The sequence below is a fragment of the Parambassis ranga genome, chromosome 24 (genome assembly GCF_900634625.1).
Source record: "Parambassis ranga chromosome 24, fParRan2.1, whole genome shotgun sequence".
NCBI classification, from domain to species: domain Eukaryota; kingdom Metazoa; phylum Chordata; class Actinopteri; family Ambassidae; genus Parambassis; species Parambassis ranga.
The window spans coordinates 11,668,590-11,688,226 of NC_041043.1; the positions used below are offsets into that span (position 1 = coordinate 11,668,590).

At 41.9% G+C, this 19,637-nt stretch overlaps 1 protein-coding gene across 1 annotated transcript in view; it reads right to left on the reverse strand.

Annotated features, from left to right (window-relative positions):
- Window positions 1-6,312: 6,312 nt before the first annotated feature.
- xkr6b (XK, Kell blood group complex subunit-related family, member 6b) overlaps window positions 6,313-19,637 on the reverse strand; it is a 39,571-nt gene continuing 26,246 nt past the window's right edge. The window contains exons 2-3 of the mRNA XM_028397604.1: window positions 7,971-8,167; window positions 6,313-7,283 (exon numbers count right to left, since the gene is read on the reverse strand). Of these exons, the coding sequence (XP_028253405.1) occupies window positions 6,313-7,283; window positions 7,971-8,167 (1,168 nt within the window). The remainder of the gene's footprint in view (window positions 7,284-7,970; window positions 8,168-19,637) is intronic.

The following is a 19,637-nucleotide window of genomic DNA, read 5'->3' on the forward strand; positions in this document are numbered from 1 at the left end:
GCATGCTTTGCTCTGGACAAAACCAAAACAGGCAGCAGGCAGCTGCTGCTGCTGCTGTGCACTGCAGAGGGATGAAGGAGGGAGGGAGGCTTTGTGCTTCCGTGACACTACAGGCTTCAAAGCTGTTGACATGAATGAAAAACAAGATATATCAAGACAAGGCTTTGAGGTAACTACATATTTTAAAAGTGTAACAGCTTTTTCATAGTTTTTCTTTTTTGTTTGCTAACTTATCAGGTTGCTAACTGTTCTGTTTTTTTCCAGACATACTTGCCCTTTTCAAGATAATTGTATTACAATAGACTCTAATTAAAGCAAATAACATATATACTTTAGTATACACTATATACTTTAAAGGTCTGTGTTCAAATATGAAAATACACCAGAATTAATCATTTGCATATAGACATTAATACGAGTGTGCAGCTAATGCTTAAATATATCAGCGGAGAATATGTAAAATGAATAATATTTAATTTAATTTTCCACTTTTTTTCTACATCCAGTATCATTTGTAGTCCAAAAAAAAGATGTACATAATGTCAATACACTCCTGTTATATTGCACTTTCAAATACTATATTTATTTTTCTCTTCAGGGATGAACAGTCTGATATATGAATCTACAGTAAGGCTTAACATTACATTTTTCAGCATAATATTTCTCTTTTCATCTAAAAACCAAAACATACAAAAAGAACTTTAGCACCATATGTTATTAATAATATTCATATTGTTCCCAAAAATAGGGTGTAGGTACAATACTGGACATCAGTTTTGTGTTTTTTTGTTTTGTTTTTTTTGTATGTTTTTTTTTTGTTTGTTTTTTTTGAAAGAACGGGGTTTCCGTGAAACAATTTACATTTTATATTTAACAACAAAGAAATCATTCCTCATTAATGTTCTCAGTGTCACAACATGGGTTGTATGTTGAGTCCGCTTCCGATAAGGACGCTACATATAGTAGTAGCCAAATTTTTGATTACTTAACATTGTGCCAACTTTTTTGTGAATACCCCGAATAAATCATGTAGCCTAGGGGAGTATCCTGATACATTTGTGTAAATACACCAACAAGCTAACACAATCTATAAATTGACTCAATATAAAACAAAAACAATACTCCCAAAAACACCTTTTGATAACAATTTCAGAAATCAGCAGCAATTAATATGACAACCATAGTCGCTTCATTGGAATATCAAATCCATTTTTAAACAAAATATTACAGCCAAATTCTACAATAACAACAAAAAAATAGGTACACACAGATTAAGGACATTTAGATGACAGGAATTTACAACACAGCAATCACGTTCTATATATTTTTTTTATATATATATATATCCAAATTCCGGTAGCAGAAGTACATTTGTGCTCCTGTGCATTTTGCTAAAAAGATGCATTTCTATCATCTGCCAGTTTCATTCTCTCAGATTTAACAAAATAATAATCCTAGTGCAGATTGAAAATCGGGAAAAGTAAACAAAATATACTGAATGTGTGGAAACCAGAGTTACTATTGTGTTTTTGTGCAGACTGGAAAATCAAAATGGCACCATTGTGAGTTGGGTTTCTGCTGTAAACTGTGTGGTTTTGAGGTGCTGGCTGTCGAGCTGTTCTCGGATTGCAAGGCTTTCTCAGTCGACTGGAAGGCTATGCTCTCAGAAAGCCAAAAAAAGTGGACTCTCTGTAGTCCACAGTGTGGTAGCACCTTTTAAAATGTATTTATTCAGCACCAGGTTATTAACTAAACTCAAAGTAAAATGCACCGTTTTATCATCTGAACATACTGCCCCTGTTCTCACACAGATGGTTAATGACTTAAACTTAGGTGGAACACACTACAAGTGGCCCGCTGCTACACATTAATGCAGAAACCAGGGGTAGGAGGGGGGTTTGATGTGCTGTTGAGAGCACTAAACATGCTTTAACATGGAGGGTCACGTCACGATGAGTTCTAAAAGGCATGCTGGAAGCTTGGTAGAGAAACCAGGAAGTGAAGTTTTTCAAAAGTGAGATTGGGCCTGTTTCATCATTCCATTGTAAGAAAATGCAACATAACAGATTTTTTGTTTAACGTTGCTTTTTTTTTTTTTTGCACATTTTGTCATCAACTTCTCCCATGTTGTAGTCAAACTGCAGGCATTATTGTTGTTTTTTTTGGCTAAAGGATGTATTGTTCACACGAGACACAAACAACACAGAAAGTTTTACATCTTGGCACTACAAATCATTCATAATTGCAAGACAGAAGAAGATGTAAAGGCATAGACAAAAAAAAGTACAAAACAATCACAAATCATTCAGTATCGTGGCTGGCATCTGCTAACACTCTCCTCAAACAGTTCAGTGCCCCTTTAGCTCTAAGTCTAAACTTCTCATTGTAACTCTGAATCAACTGTGGTTGTAGTGATTCAGCTTTACTCAAGCAACCCTACGTTTGAGTTGAGTAAAAGATGTTCAGTATTGCCTTACTTTTTCACCTGTGTCATTAACTGGCTTTCACACAGTACCCGTCACAATGTGAAGTTCATTTGTAACACTAAGTAAGTAAGTAGGAGACAGTGCTGTCCTGTATATAGGTGACATCTTGGATGAAACTGTAAGACTTAAGGAGATTTGTGGACTGAGGTGCAAGCTGACAGGATTGAAACTTGGCTTGATCTAGTTTTTGGATTGGGGGTGGAGACACAGACAGGGAAAAGAATACTGTTTGGTATTGTCTTGGTGAGCGTGCTGGCACATGAAACAAGTAAAGAAACACATAATTGGCATTGTTGTTGTTTTGCGGACCTGGCTGCCATGGCTTAGAGCAAAGCACCCGAAGTAACAAGGCACAACAAGGACTGAGAAGAACAAGCTTGCTGTTCAATCGCTCTTGCTGTGTGTTGTGGCTATCAAGGGATGTGGAGTTGGGCAGGTAACCTGACAGAAACTAAATTCTCTATAGGGGGATTTTCTTTGTGACCTTGTAAAGTGGCAGCGTGAATACTATACTGTGCTGTAGAGAACCTGCTTACACTCTTAGCTCAGCTCTTGAGACCTGTGTTTAAAAAAAAAAACTAAATATATTGTAATAAAACCCACATATTTTCTGGCTAATTATAGTTATTAATGTGGCAAAATGGTGATTGTTCTGTAGAAATACTTAAAATACACTGCATGGTTTATAAAAAAATCCAAACTTGTACAGACTCTTTGTAGACTTTAATCGTCATTACTACTACTCTAATGACGCAGTTACGCAGCATAAACACTGCTCGTTATACGACATTAAGCACCACTAATTGAAATGCAGCTGAGTTGTACATAATCTTGTCGCTATGAATACTTAGTATTTGAACCCCCCCCCCTCCCATCCATCCCCCGTCTCTCACACACACACATGCACACACAAAAATGAATGAATCACAGTGTATTTGCACCTGATTTGGACATCGTGTCCTCGGTCAGCAGTGTTTGGAAAAAGATGCACTGTACGCCAGGCAGCCAACTACCACAAAAAAACGTCTCTTTACCACCCCGTCTATCCATAAGAATGAATAATCAGTCCAAGAGAAGAAAAAAATCATAATGTGCAAATCATAATTTAGTGCTGCAATCCCAGCTGAGGAGTTGGTCCAGGATGCAATATGTTTAGGAAAAAAAACCCTTGAGGACATGCCTGGGGATGAGAACTGCATTGAGACACCCCTGAGTCAGCTGGTTCTGTGGTCTTGGTTGTTGGTCCTGAGGAACCCCTGTATTGGCTGTTTTGCCTATTTTTTTTCTTAGTTTAACAATATTATTCATTATTTACTCACCTAACTATTAACATGGCTGTTCATTCACTACAACTGTTCTGGCTACCATGGTAAACAATGAGCAAGTTGGTTGCATATGCATGTATATTTATACATATGGTGTGTTGGTGTGTTCACTCCACCCTAGCTGACCCAACAGTTCTCAGTTACTCAGGGCTGAACATCACTTTTAAGCCGAAAGGGTGGCAGACCCTGGATGTTGAAGCTCTTGGTTATGGCAGTGTACCTCATTGCATGTTCTCATGTCAGGATCTCCCGTTTGTTCAGCCTCAACCCCTTTGTTCAGTTACCAGAGAGAGTGAGAGTGTTTCACTGGAGTGTGCCAAGGCCCAGCACCGTTAGAGATGGGGTGGGGGAAGAGGGCGGAGCAGCAACCAGGGATGGAGCCGAACAATTTGTCGAGAAAACAGACCCGTGGGGAAAGGGCTGAGGACACACACGCAGACAGACCCACAACTGTGCAAGCACACTGTGATAACAGTTCATACTGTAGGGTTGTACAGTACATGCTATATAAGAGGTAAACATCCAGTCTCACAGTCAGGCCCTTTTTGCAGAATCTGTCCTCATGTTCATTTCCAGCCCTGGCAAAAGCCCTCTGTCACCTTTAACCTGGACTTACGTGGCGTCTGCCTTTTTACAGTACGATGTTAGCAGGCACGTGAGGCCACAGCTAAGCAGAAAGCCTGTGAGCCCGGTAAAAATATATCTCTGTGTTGTGTTGGGCTCTTGGACATCCCCTGTTGGGTTCATTTGTTCTAATGCCTCATACTAAACTCATGCCAAACACTACAATGTAAAAAACACACATTATATATTCAGATGAACTGTTGAGTAAATAGGTAAAACTGGAGTATGAAATGCATTCATTGTTTTTGTCATGAATTGTTTAATAGCCCTCTCTGGAAATTGTTTTGTTGTCAAGCTCCTTTGACTTAGAAGGCATGTTTTTATATATTTGTAGTTTTGAGTGAATACAGTGGTCGTCCCTTGGGTTATCGGTAGTGGAGAGATCTCTGCAGACTCTGCAGAGAGTGAGAGCTATGTGTAACTGCCGCACACCAGGCCTATAAATGTCACACATTTTGTACAAACTCATTCAGCTGGTTCAAGGGGGCAAATAAATTGGAAAGACAGTACTGTAAGATTTGATTTGGCTTTGTTTTCGACTGCGCTAGCAGGTCAGTCGCCCTGTACACACGCTGATGTTGAGGAGTATACCTTTGAACACTGCTATATTTTGTTATGTAAAAAAGTGTGTGTTCTGGCAAAATATATGTCAATGACTATAAATGTGGACACAAATATGCACTGAAGTATAATAGCATAGAAATAACTTTTTTAGATCATCAGATTTTTTTTTTTACATGTCTTTGCACCCAGTGAGCATATATTGATCAAACTTAAAATGTTTTAGAGAAGAAAAAAACAAACCAGGGAGGTTGGAAAAGAGGGTTGGGGGTGTAGGGGGTGTACTTTCAAAGATTCTAAAGGGAATGGTGGAGGATTCTTTGAAGGCTGTCTTTGCACTTTTTAAAAAAAAAGTGCACGTTAACATACTTTTCATAAACACCTTTAAAAAAACTCTTTGGAATGTTTTAAAAAATTATGTCATACTCATAAATTTAGAAAACTTTTGTGCTCATTTCTACTACATTCCTTTCATTTTGTTCCATCTCAGGTTGTCTTAAATATTTTTGTGCTGTCACAACTAAATGGGAAAGGCGTGCTGCTTCGGTTTGCCTCCACTAGATGGCGGTCTGCACTGTAAAATTTCACCGTGTGGGTGAGACTAATTGAAGGTCAGTGTGCTTCTTTTTCTTCTGAACATGAATTCGCTCTAGTATTTTGAAAATAGTACAGTTGGGATACTGGAGTTGCCTTTCTTGGATGCATCTTTGATTGTGTCCATATCATGTTAGAAGTCTTAGTGCTGTTTTTTAATTCAAAGGGCTAAGGTTTTAGTAAACATTGTCATTGTCTATATATATATATATATATATATATATATATATCAATGATTTACACAAATAATGGCAGTAAATGTTGGGATGTGCAAAGACCTGCCCTCTCTGAGACTCTCCTCCATCATTCCCATCAGGCTTTGCGCCAGTCCCATGTCAAAGGGACATACAATATGCCCTTCACAAGTATTCACAATACAGTATAATGCATTAAACACATTTCATAATGAAACATTCATATGTTATCTACACACTCATACAGAGCCCTAGATAGGGATTTATATGAGACGTCTTTATATATCACATAAGATACTGTAGGTTCATAATTTTCTCTTTCTGTGCTGTGTTTTTTTTTCTAAAAATAAATCATGACTGTGTGTTTAGACCGTCTTAACAGATTTTCCGTAGACAAAACACACATCTCCTGCAGGGAAATTGATCAAAGAGGAGAGAAGGAAAGAGAGGAAGGACAAAAAAGAGAAAAAGGAACTGTGTGTGCATCATTGTGTTTCAGAGAGGGTGACAGAGCTGTGGGAGATGCCTTCAGAGGGAGGATTCGTACTGCAGGAGTTCATAAAGAAGTGGACCGTCCCTATACCTGATGCCCACCGCATTGGGGCTAATGTACTGCAGCACATTTATGGTCCTGCGCAGGCGCCGATCCACAAAATGTGCATCCCAGGCTGGGTAGCGTTTTCTGGGCATGTCTATCTTGATGAGTGGACCTTCGGGCCGGATGGGCCTACCGGCTGCATCCACAGGCTCTGTAGACCTCACCTGGAAAACTGGAAGGCAGGTGTCCGTGGCTGTTTCATCTGACTCCACATGTTCCCCTGCCAGACCCCGTGTGGGGGTGGCCTGGGATCCACGGGGCCCTGGTGTGGGAGCCATCGGCTCAGCTTCAGGGGGTAATGGAAGGCCCCACAACAGCTCAGCACAGCAGGAGCTGGCCAGCACCCTCAGTCGGGGGCCCATTGGATGTAGGACCCCGTAATATAGAACCATACAGGCCACACCTGAGGCAAAGCACAGGAAGACGCCACAGAGGGCAAAAGAGGCATAGGCGTCAGTGGTGGCTGGGTCGCGGTACGCATACCAAAGGGAGCTGAGGATGGCGTTCTCTAACAGTACTACTATATAATAGGCCACCATTCTGTACCGCGTCCGGCCCTCACGTACATTGAACCAACAGAAGACATAGACCACGCCTACCACCATGTTGAACAGTACCTCCTCCCATTTGGACATGCAGAAGTCAGTGCCACCATGGATGACCCAGAAAGCCATGGCGCACCAATGGAGCACCACAAAAATGCCAAAGTAGATGTGGAAAACGGAGGCAAACAGGGCAAAAGAGAGCACCCGTGAAGAGATGGTAAAAAGGCGCCAAAAGAGATGCACCAGGGCACCTCGGTAACTCATGCTCTTCTTGTCATCACGTGAATCACGCAGAAGTTTGTGGTAAGAGGCTAGCACCCAGGCCAGGGACAGGAGGGAGGACATGGCAGAAAGACCTGGGGAATACAGCAAAGAGAGAAAAAATGATGTCACACACTGATAGATGGTTTTAAAAACATTAGAAAACCAAAAGAAGAGATCGAGTCTCATCTGTCAAGCATATAAATTATGGTTTTATGTTGACCTGGCTGCTTCTCCACTTACAGTAAACTGTATGTTTAATTTGAGCCGGAGCAATCCGTCACTTTTTTGAAAGGCATATTATTACACGTCATCCAGTGGACACATTTAGTGCACCAATTCTGTTTCCTTAAGACATGTATAACAGTAGAGACAGCAGATATGTCAGAGGAGAAACCTGCTGCATGAAAAATGATAGAGGATTATCTGCAGAGCAGCAGCACGGTGCCCCTTTAGCAAATGTATTGGATGGCATTTCTATAGGCACCGCAGCCGAGGAGGGTATCACTTGTTTATGATTGAATTGTCTCCCTTGGGGAACTGTAATGCATGAGGAAACTGGGATTGTAAAAAAGGTTTGAATAACAAGAGTGATGAACACGGGAAACTGGATATAATAGAGGAGAGTGTCAGTAACAGTAAATAAAGTGATGACCTCAGGTGTATATTATGGAATCATTTCAGCAGCTCAAGTGTGACATAAAATGCAGAAAAAGACATATCTCCACTTTCTTTAAAAAAATATCCAACTTGCTCATATAGAGCCTCATGGAGATCCTTACACTGCAGCCACTCAGCCTTGTTGCTCTGGATCATGATGCAGAGCTGCAGCACCAGCTGAGGGGCGCTTTCTAAGAAGGTCTCTAGCAGTCGCAGCATGTTGACATCGGCATACTCGTACATCATAGCCCAGTAAAAACGCCGCTGGTTCTCCTTCTGCCGGTGACTTTGTATGCCGAGGTACATGGTGCGGATGTACCTGTAGAGAACGAGAAAGAAATGGAACGGTGAAGATCTTTGTATCTTACAAGACTAAATAATGAGCTGGATGAACACAAAAAAAGAGCAATGTTTTGTTACTCATACATGCATAGTGTAGAGTCAGGCTAAACAACACTAGAGGGCATTCTTAGCTACAGTTTTCAACACATAAAACACACAGTATCCAAATGCAATGGTAAGGAAAAAATAAAAAGCTGTAAGTTAAAGGTAAAAGTACATTTTTATATTTTTATATCTATGAATGAAAAAAGTCACCCAACTTGGTACAAACACATCAAGCATGCGTCTAAAGTATTTGAGGTATAATCTTGACCAACATTTTTTACAAATATAAAAAAGTACTTTTAAAAAATCTACTTGCACAATAACATATTGACTCTTAACAGTCTTGTGTGAAGCAGCGCTGGGAGAAGCATCATTAGTACGACCCAATTTAAAAACATTTCACAGTCATCTCTCTGGCCTCTCAGAGTGCAGTTATTGAACTTGGATTCATATACTAAGCAAAGCAAAGCAATAATCATCATCTTAAGTGCACCGCATGCCTCATGTTGTCAGCCGGTGCAATGGCTATTTTCATCACTGAAGGGCTTCTTTCATAATGGTGAAGTGGTGAAGCAAGGGAGGGGTGGGGGGGTGGTGGTGGTGGTAAGCAATGCAGCTGAGAAGTGGCAGCTAATTGAATCATGCTCCTGTTGCAATCAAAGCCGCACCACTTTTTAAGTAAAAGCCCAGAGAGTCGCTGTGTACTGCTGAGCAAAAAAAAACAAAAACGAATATGTTCAGGGCTGAGCGACAGCTAATTAAGATCATTATCTTCCATGGGTATGGATTTGTTTTGAAATCTAACACTGCAGTTGTGGCTGCCAATTAAGGTACACAGACAATAGCAAACAATGACGAAGACGACATTTATCTGGGGGATCAAAGTGACTTCAGGACAACAATTCACTTGGAAGCTCAGTTTGGCTGGTTTTAATCCTCCATGACCTGTAAACGAATTTTTGGTCGTCAAACTCTGGCTGCTACTCTTTTAAACCAGTAGGATCGTTAGTGTGGTTTATAGTTATCTTAACAGAGACTTCAGCTTGGGTGGTAGCTGCAGGGTCTATCTGCCTGAGCTGGCAGAGTGGCCAAATAAATCCAGCACTTGATGTGAAGGCAGTCAACCGAGGACAATAGTGTAGCAAGGACAGAAATAGACTAGACAGTAGCACTCCCCAAAACAAACTGAGAGGCCAAGGATCTAAATTCAGGTTCTGAAAGTGAGAGACAACCCAGGAAAATGCTCATGAGTGGTTTCTGACATAATTAGCTTATACATTGGCTATTGGAGGAGACATTGCTGCTTAATTTGAAATGAGTTTCAGAACAGCGCTCTGTAAAGAATGCATTGTCAGAAAAGGTCTGATTGCTTTTGGTTATTGTTCACCAGTTCTTTTCCAGACGCCTCCAATTAACACTGTTCAATGTGATAAAACATGTGGTACATAACGATATTCATGTTTATTTAAGCAAGTATGACAGTTAATGGCTTTCTTTACACGCTTTGTCTTATATAATTAACCAGGAACATGAGAAAATGTTTAGACATTTTTTGTGTGTGGTGATCTCTAATAAAATGGATTCAAGGTTGGTATAGAAATGATCCACAAACTGGGAAGTTATATATTTAGCTGCCTGTAAAAAAAAAAAAAAAACAAGCTCCGTGTTATTTTTCTGACAAAGCTGGTAAACCCCTGCATGGCCCAGACTGTCAGTTAGTCAATTTATTAACATGCAAAAGCAACCAGTTACCCCCAAAGGTGGGGAAACAAACTGAAGAAATCAAATGCTGATGCAAAAAAAGAGGTCTGCAGAACTACAATATCACAGAGCAGCTACAGTGTTAGAGTAGCTCTTGCGGTATGCAGGTTGTTGCATTTCTATTATGGAATGGCTGTTAGTGTAAGGACAGTGAAACCAAGGAGCAAAGAGATACTGATCCTTCTTGGGACAGTGGACATGGGAGTGGAAAAAAAAAGTTTTTGGGTGGATCAGTAGCTCTGGGCTGTAAGAGGCACTGTTATATCCAGAGGTAAAGGCTGACATTCCGTGACATTTTCAGTCAGACTGGTAAATGTCAGATGGAACAAGTCAACCCCACTCCCTCACTAATGACATGCCACAGAGACCCACCCAGGCCCTTTGTCTCCATTCCCCAGTTTCCATTAGTCTGTGTTACACTGTTACGTCTCACTGGTCTGTAGTGCCTCCATCAGTAACAGTAATCTTCAAGGCCTTCGTAGCTGCCTCACTTTGAAATCACAAGAGGCTGCAGACATGTTTGCAGTTTGGACTCTGAGTTAAGTGACTATAATAACATGGTGGTGTGTGATGGTAAAACATATTTACCATCTCAGTTTAGCATATTAATATGCTCATTTTGTGCCATAAAGTATTGAATGAAGTAAAGCATTGACATCTGTGCATCAGATGTAGTAATGCTTTAATACCCAAAGTCAGTCTGTAACCTCTTGAGTCACCATGTTTGACTCCCACAGTCCCATAAACTGTATATAACTATGCTCTGAGCTTCTGTGAGCCATAGGTTTCTGAAGAGCCATTGTGAGTCTATGTGGGAGGCCTTGACTATCCCCATGTTGGCAGCATCACAGTCTGCCTAAACTACTAGCAAAGTATATGCAAAGAGGTGGAGAGCCAGCCCCTAGAGGCTATAAAGGTCTGCTGGGTAAATGCACATAGACCTTTTAGCAGCACGTTCACCAAAGAAATACTTTGATCCTTACAGCAATGACAGCTGTAGGGTTCTTATAGTGTTGTTTGAGTGACAGGTGCATGTGCAGCCACCTGTGATGACTTGATGCTGCACCTCTGTACGTGTTATAGAGTTGACTGATGGATAAGCAGAGTCAGGCACGGTCAAAATGGTGACTGCCAGAACCAAGCTCTTTGGGAAACCTGTGGCTGATGTCATGGGTAATGATGGTTTGTCCATGTTTATATGCAGTCAGTGGTTGTGATGTTTAGAAAGGAGCTAAACATATAATAGCATTGAATGATGAGGTATGGATCTATGGTTTGATGTTTTCCAATCGCTTCCTCACTTGACAAAAATAAGACTTTATGATTGCATGAATTGTTGTCAGTTGCTCACTTTTAACTTGTATTAGTGTTTGAATACAACTTGTACAGTTAAACACTTTGATTTTTGGGGGGCTGTCAGAAAAATAGGAGCTCACTCCATCACATCTCTGATACACTGCACATAACACATTCTCTCTTTCATTCATAAGAAGCTCACACAGATTCTGTGATTGTGATGCACACTGTTAACACTCCCACTGTGCCTTTTCAGATGTAGTAACAAATGGCTCCCAAAAACACAAACACACAACGAGTACAACATCTTGTCAGCGCTGTAGGTAATAAGGGATTTCCTTTCTATTTCAGATACATTTGTCAGATGGATGTCTCTCTGTCTTTCTCCCCTCGCCCTCCACCCTCACTCCACTTAGGCTGTGGTCTACTTCTCCCTCTTCCCTTTAAGCTCCATGGCTCCTCTACAGGGCTCCTCATGAATTATTTGTGGCAAGATCATAGCGATCACTCATGGCTCGTTAGGCAGCATACGCATGGCCTAACAGCCCGACGCGGTGCCGGGGTCATGTTCCAAACCCAGCCGTCTGCCGTTGCTGTCGAGTCGCGGAGCGACCATTAAACCACCGCTGCTACACGCATGCATGGGTCTATCTACAGTCACAGGATTTTAATTTGACTAAAGACGTGTTGATATAAGACTACAATGATGAGCGCATGAGTAGACATCGTGAGATTGGAGCATGAACCACAGTGAGGGACAGGTGGAATGACAAACACGCGCCATGTGGAAGACTTGGCCATGTTGTTCCTTCCTCTCCTCCAAAGTCATTGACCGATGAGTCATCCAACCACCCTTACACTAATCCCTTGAGTGGGTGGTTAGAAGGATCTCTCTCACTCACACACACACACACACACCTAGCCGAGTTTAAGAGCATCTGTCTTCTAAGTCATGCTCGTGGGAAGGCTAAGCAGCTCAAACTGCATTCATAGCTTGTCATAAGCTGATTCATAAGAAGATCACAAGTACTATTACAGCAGCATGAAGCAGAGATTATGCATCATCTGTAACAGGTGGAACCTGGCAGAACACTACGCACAGTGGACATATAACATACACAATGCCTGAGGGCATGAAAAGTGTGTGTGTGTGTGTAAGGTAGAGGCATTGCCAGCTGCTATGAGTCACACCCTGAGTCACTCTCAGGGGCCGCACATCGACTCTCAATGAGGGTTAAACCTCCTTTATCAGGGACATTTATTTTTCTCTCCCTCCTTTTCTTGGTATCTGTACTCTCTTATTCTTACTCTACCCAACATTCAACCTTTTCTTTACAGTTCAGAATTCAATCTCTGCATGTGGCAACTGGAAAGAACTTTATGTTGTCCAAATAAATGGATATATATCCTTAAAAAATGAAACCTAATTCCTCAAATAACCACTTGACTCCAATCCTCAGAACATTCCACAATGTTCAACCTTATCTAGCAATACTTGGCTTTTAAATGAAAACATTGTTCTTTTATTCAGTCATACTGTGGTCAGCAGTAAGTGTCAGCACAAGAAAAGCTGTCTGGGACGGTTTCTGTCTTGCTGAGGGTCACTTCAGGTGGCCATATCACGAATCATGTGGTTCTTTCCACTGAATGAAAGTATCACAGCTCTGGCAGAAGCCTAAGAGTGACGTCAGTGTTGTGTTATTCATCATTTGCCAATTTGTACAGTGCCAAATCAAACTGTTACAGCAAACATCTCATCAACATGTCAGCCTCTATGGTAGAGAGAGAGAGAGAGAGAGAGAGAAAAAACGTTAACATTTACAGGATTTTTATAGGATTTTCTTTGTGCTTTCCTGGAAATACTTTGTGGCTCAACTTTAACATCGAACCAGTGATCCTATGATTCGTCTTTATCCTCCTTATGGCGGTGAATAGCCTCAGATGAAAGGCTAGCTGACTTTAGATCCCAGGCGAGTCACCGTACAAACACACAGCGGTCTGTGACCGGTGCCTTCGGGCGATTCCTACACTGACAGAGGTGCTGGAGTGTTGAATGGGGACTGGGCTGATGTGATGCAAGCTGAAAGCGATGGGGAGCGGCAGGCTGAGATGAGAGATGCTGTGTCAAGTCTGCCCCGCCGTGTCAGCTTTTGGAGTTTGCCATGGTTAACCAGGTCTGACATCTTGACTAAATGTTATCACTGTAATTATAACGCGTCTTACATACACATTTCATGTGATCTGTTTGTCATTGATGACAGACCTTTTGCTTTTCAGATGAATATTAGTTAATCAGGACAGACTTTATTGAACAGGATTCAACCTTCAAACAGATGACAGGTTGCAATTATGTCAAATTAAGCTCTTGGTTGTCATTATGAGAGTTACAGAGAGAAAAAGTTCTGCCTCTCATGGTGGCACTTGAATAGCAACATGATCCAGAAGATAATTTTCATGCAGAGGTAGAAAAGATGCATGTAGGCCAACCGTTAATACTGGGGAAATCAATCCGGATAGTTTTTTCTCAGTCTGAACAACACAAATCTGGATATATCTGGATTGATTTCAATCCACCTCTCGGAGCTAGATCTAGCCTGATTGACTTACATTTGGCTTACATCTGGCTCAGGTCTGAATGGTGGCTAGCGAATCGCGCTAGTGACATCATACTTTCGGTTCACAGGGACAGTGTCCGGGTCGCATACAAAAGCCGCATGTAAACAACCGTCGAACTACAACAGCTTTGCCCCGAGTTTATTTTTGAACCAAATAAAATGCATACACACCTGAACTGACTCTGTGTATTACGAGGCACCACCTAGCGTTTTGGAGGACAACAAACAAGCTGGGTTAAAAGCTGGATTGAGCGCGGACACGCGTGTGTGCTAGCTCGATTTGAAAATAGGTCTGAACGTATCCAGTTTAAAGGCTATCCGGATTCAATCCCACTATAGCTGAATTGACTTTCTCCAGTGTGAACGGGGCCTAAGAGTTTAACAGGACCTGGATAAATGGGGTGGTACAGTGGTGCAGTGGTTAGAACTATCACCTCACAGCAAGAAGGTTCCTGGTTTGTATCTCGAGGTACTCTGGCTTCCTCGTACATACCAAACAATGTATGTAAGGTTATCTACAGGTGTAAGTGTGACAGGTTGGTTGTCTCTATATTAGCCCTGCAGTTCACTGGCGACCTGTTGACAGCTATAGGATGAGCTCCAGTGGTCTCCTGGTACAAAGTCTGTTAGAAAAAGCGAATTAAGTGTTTTTCTTTAAGTGCTAACTTTTCCCATAATTACAAGGTTTAGATGATGAAGAAAGCTGTAATTTCACATCTCATGTGACGGTGTCAAAAAGCTTTCTCTTCTCTGTGCAGACAGCAAACACCGACTCCCACCATGCAAGGCCTATATTAGCTTTCCTCTCTGCTGTACACTTTCCTTTTTGCTTTCTGCAAAGCCAGTCATTTGTCACCATTAGCAACGGTCCTCAGGTACCTCAACTCACTGAGCTGTGATCATGTGACTGAGTGCGACCACTAAGATAGGAGATAAGCAGGGTGAAGGGGGTAAAAAAGGAAATTGGGGGAAAAGGTGACTGGGTTTGACGAAGAAGGAGGCGGAAGAGGAGGAGGAGGAGGAAGAAAAAAGATGTACACAGGTCACACGATCAAGGCCTCTGCTGCATTCGGATGGATGACAGCCAGACATTCAGTCTGATTGAAGATAATTCGGGTCCATTCTCTGATAATGGACTAAAGCGTGATACGGATAAGGATGTGCAGATTGGGTGCTAAAGTGAAGAGATGTTAGATGTTGCCTTGCCTTTCAGATACAGCAGGATATTGATCACCTCAGCTGTGCATTAGCAGCTATCAATAGCACTAGGGCTGCGTTATCTAATATCCAGATGGGTAATGAAATGAAGGGCAGGCATAATTAAATGATTGATTTTATTCAACAGCTAAAATTAAAACTACACAATGCAGCTTTCGCCAGTATCATCAAACAGAGATGGAAATACACACCATACCTTTAATAACCACTTTAGTTTTAAAGAGTTAAAAGAATTACAGCCTACTCCACACCAGCTGTTTTTGACAATCTAAAGATATGTCTCTTATTGAGGAGAATTTTTCTGCCTAAAAATAACTTACACATGAGTTGTCTTTAATAGTATGTGTACACGTTATACCTCAATATGCTCCACTCTCCATATTTATTCATTTTGATTTGACTTTTTTTCAGAACATGGATTTTTTGATTTGCTCTTTGCTTTTAAAAGGTTAAAGTCGCAGCTGCGGAGATATTTCTGAATTACATTCCCAAACACACAGCACATCGGATCTAGTTCCTTTCACAGCTCTTGATAGTAGAATTTTTACTCCAGGCACACACACACACACTTCACACAACCTTCACAAGTGAGACAAATTTGACAGTGTGAGTTTAAATATTAGGATAGGAGGTTCTGACAGTAACAACGATTTGTTGCTTTGTGTTCAAATGTTTTTTTTTTTAGGTTTAGGTTGGAAGGGTGGATGGGAGTAGGAACACCCTGACAGCCTTAAGTGAATTACTCTCTCTCTCTCTCTTTCTTTCCTGCTGTCATCCACTCTCTGCCTCCCTGCCCCTCCTGCACTGTTTTGTTGCTGCTCTTCAGCTGTAGAGGAAAGGCAAGATTATGTACGGATTAGGAAGAAAAGGGTTGACCCACTTGCTTTTCAAAGAGTACCAAACCAAAATAAAAAAAAGGGGGCCATGTGGAGGCTGGTTTTCATCCAGTGTCAGCACGTCTGTTGTGTTATGAAGCTCGTGTTTATTACTCTTAAGACTATAATTAGCAGGGCTGGCTTACGGTGTTTAAATACTTCCTCGAATGATTGAAAGTTCTCTGTGTAAATTTTTCGTTTATGTCACTACCACTTATCCCATACCACAAAAAAAACAAAAAAAAAACATAATCACCTCACAGTGCACTTTTTCTTCATGGTTTGATGAGTTTGCTTGCAGTTTAGGTGGCATTTTGCATTTTTCAAGCCCTGAAGATAACACAAGAATGGAGGCGAGAGCCAAGTCAGCACACATGAAGGAAAAGAGGAGGAGGGGGAGGTGGCGGCGAGCGGGCAGACGAGGGGGCTGAGACAGAGATAGAGAGGAGAGGCAGTGGAGATAACCGCCAAGAAAGTGGAAGGGAGCAGGCAACGAGGAGGAGGAGGTGGAGAGAATAAGAGAGAAGAGAAGTGACAGCGTGATGTAGTGACAGAGGAAGTGGAAGGAAGGCGAGAGACAGCCAAAGTGGCAAGACAAAGACACAAGGAAAGGCTACTACTAGGTAGAAAGGAACCTGGAGAGTGAGAGGAGGAAGGTAGGGGGAGAGAGAGAGAGAGAGAGAGAATGAGACCCAGGAGGTAAACTAATCACTGAGCACGCAATGCAATTTTCTGGCTCTGTGCCTCCACCCCACCACACTCCTCCCTTCTTCGCGCTCACTCCCTCTCTCCTACCGTGCACCCCCTCTTCGTCTCGGGGGCTCTCTTTACTATTCAGCTCACATACACTGTCTCTCGCTCCTCTATCTATCAGGCGGTACCATTTCAGTGCTCCCCTCCTTCTCTGTAATCCCCTCTATCTCCTAAAAAATGGATTGAGCCACTCTGGCCATAAGCATTAAAAAAAAAAGATGTAGATGAAGAAGGAGGGAGTTTTATGGATAATTTGAATTTTATTATTTAGTGCTGAGCAAGGTTTGTTGAGGAGTTTCCATAAAGCTGGAGTTTGTGTGTGTGTGTGACAAGGTAAATAATTGGAAAATATAGTCAGTCAGCAAGAGGAAAGGGGGAAAAAATATAATGATAAAACGACATCTGTCTATTTGCATCTGTAGCATGCACACACGAGCGTAGTGTGCGTCTCTCTCCCCCAGGTGAAGGCATTAAGGAAACGTTTGATACCGCAGCAGTAATGGTTTGAAAGTGTGTTGGGTCTTTCTCCTGAGAGCGTCGGCGGCGCCTGCCTGCTTCGCTGTTTTGCAGCGTCTTGATGATGATGATAGATGTTCACTCCAGACATGCAAATAAAGGAGGCGGCTTCTCAGAACCACGCTCGTGCTCTCTCACTCACAGATGCAGACACACACATCAGCACATGTGTATGTTTAACTATGATCAAGACAGCCATTGATATATTAATCTCCCTATTTGGGGAATATACCTATAGCAGTTGCAGAACTGTGCAAAGAGGCAGAGATTATTCACATAACATGTTCATTTGTTGAAGACAAGTGTTGAGAAAAGTGTGAATGCATGAGAGGAAAGTGAGCTACCTTGTTATTGTCATGCATTATGTCACCTCATCCATCATAAGTGACACTGCTGTCGCATGGACTTCACTCTTACACAACTGCATAATTGTGCACACAGACTCTGTCTTCCTTACACAGACAAAATAATAATGCACACAAATTAAGCTTAACATGTCGTACCCTCAGGGTTTTACACATAAAAACACCTGTCAATCCTGCTAAAACATCTGCGCACACACCTCCCTGGCTTTCTAAAGCAATAAAACACAGACTCACGCACTCACACTCACACAATCAGATTTTTTACACCAGGCCTCACACCATCACGCAGTATCACTATGGGAAAGCCCTGAGCCACCATGCTAACCTGAGGGGATCCAATGACACGAAGCATATGTGTGAGCCCCCGACTGCTCGTCACCGTCAGGCCTGCTGAGCCAAACTTGTTGTGACAGATCAAAATATCAGCCCGGCAGGAGCAAGAGGAGCAGACAGACAGACAGACAGACAGTGAAACAGAAAGCACATCATGAGGCCAGCTGAACAACTAATCCAGAGATATTTTAGTAATGATGGGGTACTTCAAAGTCACACACAGGTACTATAACAGTAGGGCAGCACAGCAGGCAGAAGAGATATGGTGACTGACACACAAAGCTGTGGTGGGAAAAAAAAAAATCTCTCCTGCTAGTCGCAGCATTTTCACCCCTATAAACAGCTTCCTCCCATCACCCAAACATTGGCTTACACAAGATGATATAAATCCTCTGAGACAGTAGATTCATGGTGTCAGCTTTTCCAGCATGTTAAAATGCACACACACAAACATATGAACACACACACACACAGTTAGCAGACACATGTATAGGATGATAACTCTTGGGTTCTGCCTTATCTTTCTTGGCTGTGGGTGGGGTGGGGTGGGGGGTGGATGGTTAGATAGAAAAGAGATGGGATGGGGGGGTGAAGATCAATAGTGGTATCCTGAGAACCCTTCCTTTGCTACATGAATCTATGCTGGGATGCTGACAGAGCAAAGCCCCCCCCCTTCCAGACACTGGATCTAGGTCTCTTCCTCTTCCTCTGAGGGTCCTTTAATCAGCACACACAGTAACTGATTGGCTGTCTGAGCAGATGCAAACATCCCTTGTCATCAATAGAAGCAGCGCGTCTAAGATCGCCTCATCTTGTCTGTGCCTCAGGGCTAAAAAGAAAGCAGCTGTGATGTGCGATAAGATACATATTCTGTGCTGGGGGTGGGAGTGGGGGGGCACAGCATAGCTGCTACGATGCATTGACAGAGTGACAAGAGTGATATGTGTTTTATTATGAAGTGGATTACAGAAACTGGTGTAACCTTACAGGGTTGCCAAAAAATACACATTCTGACAGATATGAAGGCTCGCACACAGTTAGTGATGGAGCATGATGGACTGTGAAATGTGAGCTGTGGAGGAATTTAAAGCTGTGTGGGAGTGGGAGCTCAAAAGTATTTATAATGTTGGACTCTGGTACTACTTTTTTTAATGATGATGTTTTTTTGTTTTTTTTTTGGAAACCTCCACCTGGAAGGATTCAGTTGTCAATAGCAACCGAGTGCAATGAGGCCCCGCCCACCTTGGGAGGGTAAAACACTCCATCACTCCGTCTCCATTGACTTTGTATTGTATGAAGATGCTGTAGAGTGCATGCACAATGATATTTTTGCAAGAGCCTCACTATAGCTTGTTAACACATTTGTGGCTAATATAATAATAATATATATGGCTGGGATGCTAAAGTAACCTGGTGTACATGCACACATTTAAATAACAGGATTAGCTCATTCCTATCGGTTGTGCTATATCCTAAATTACATCCAGGAAGTTAGACTTCCGCCTGGGATTAATAAAGTATTTCTGATTCTGATATCGGACACGTGGTTGTCATAATGTCACGCCATCAGTCAAAGATTGACAGTGGGATGACATCTGTCTCTTCTTGCTGCAAACATCTGTCATTAAGACGAGTGTGTAAGACATTTATTGACTTTTCTAAGCTGTAGT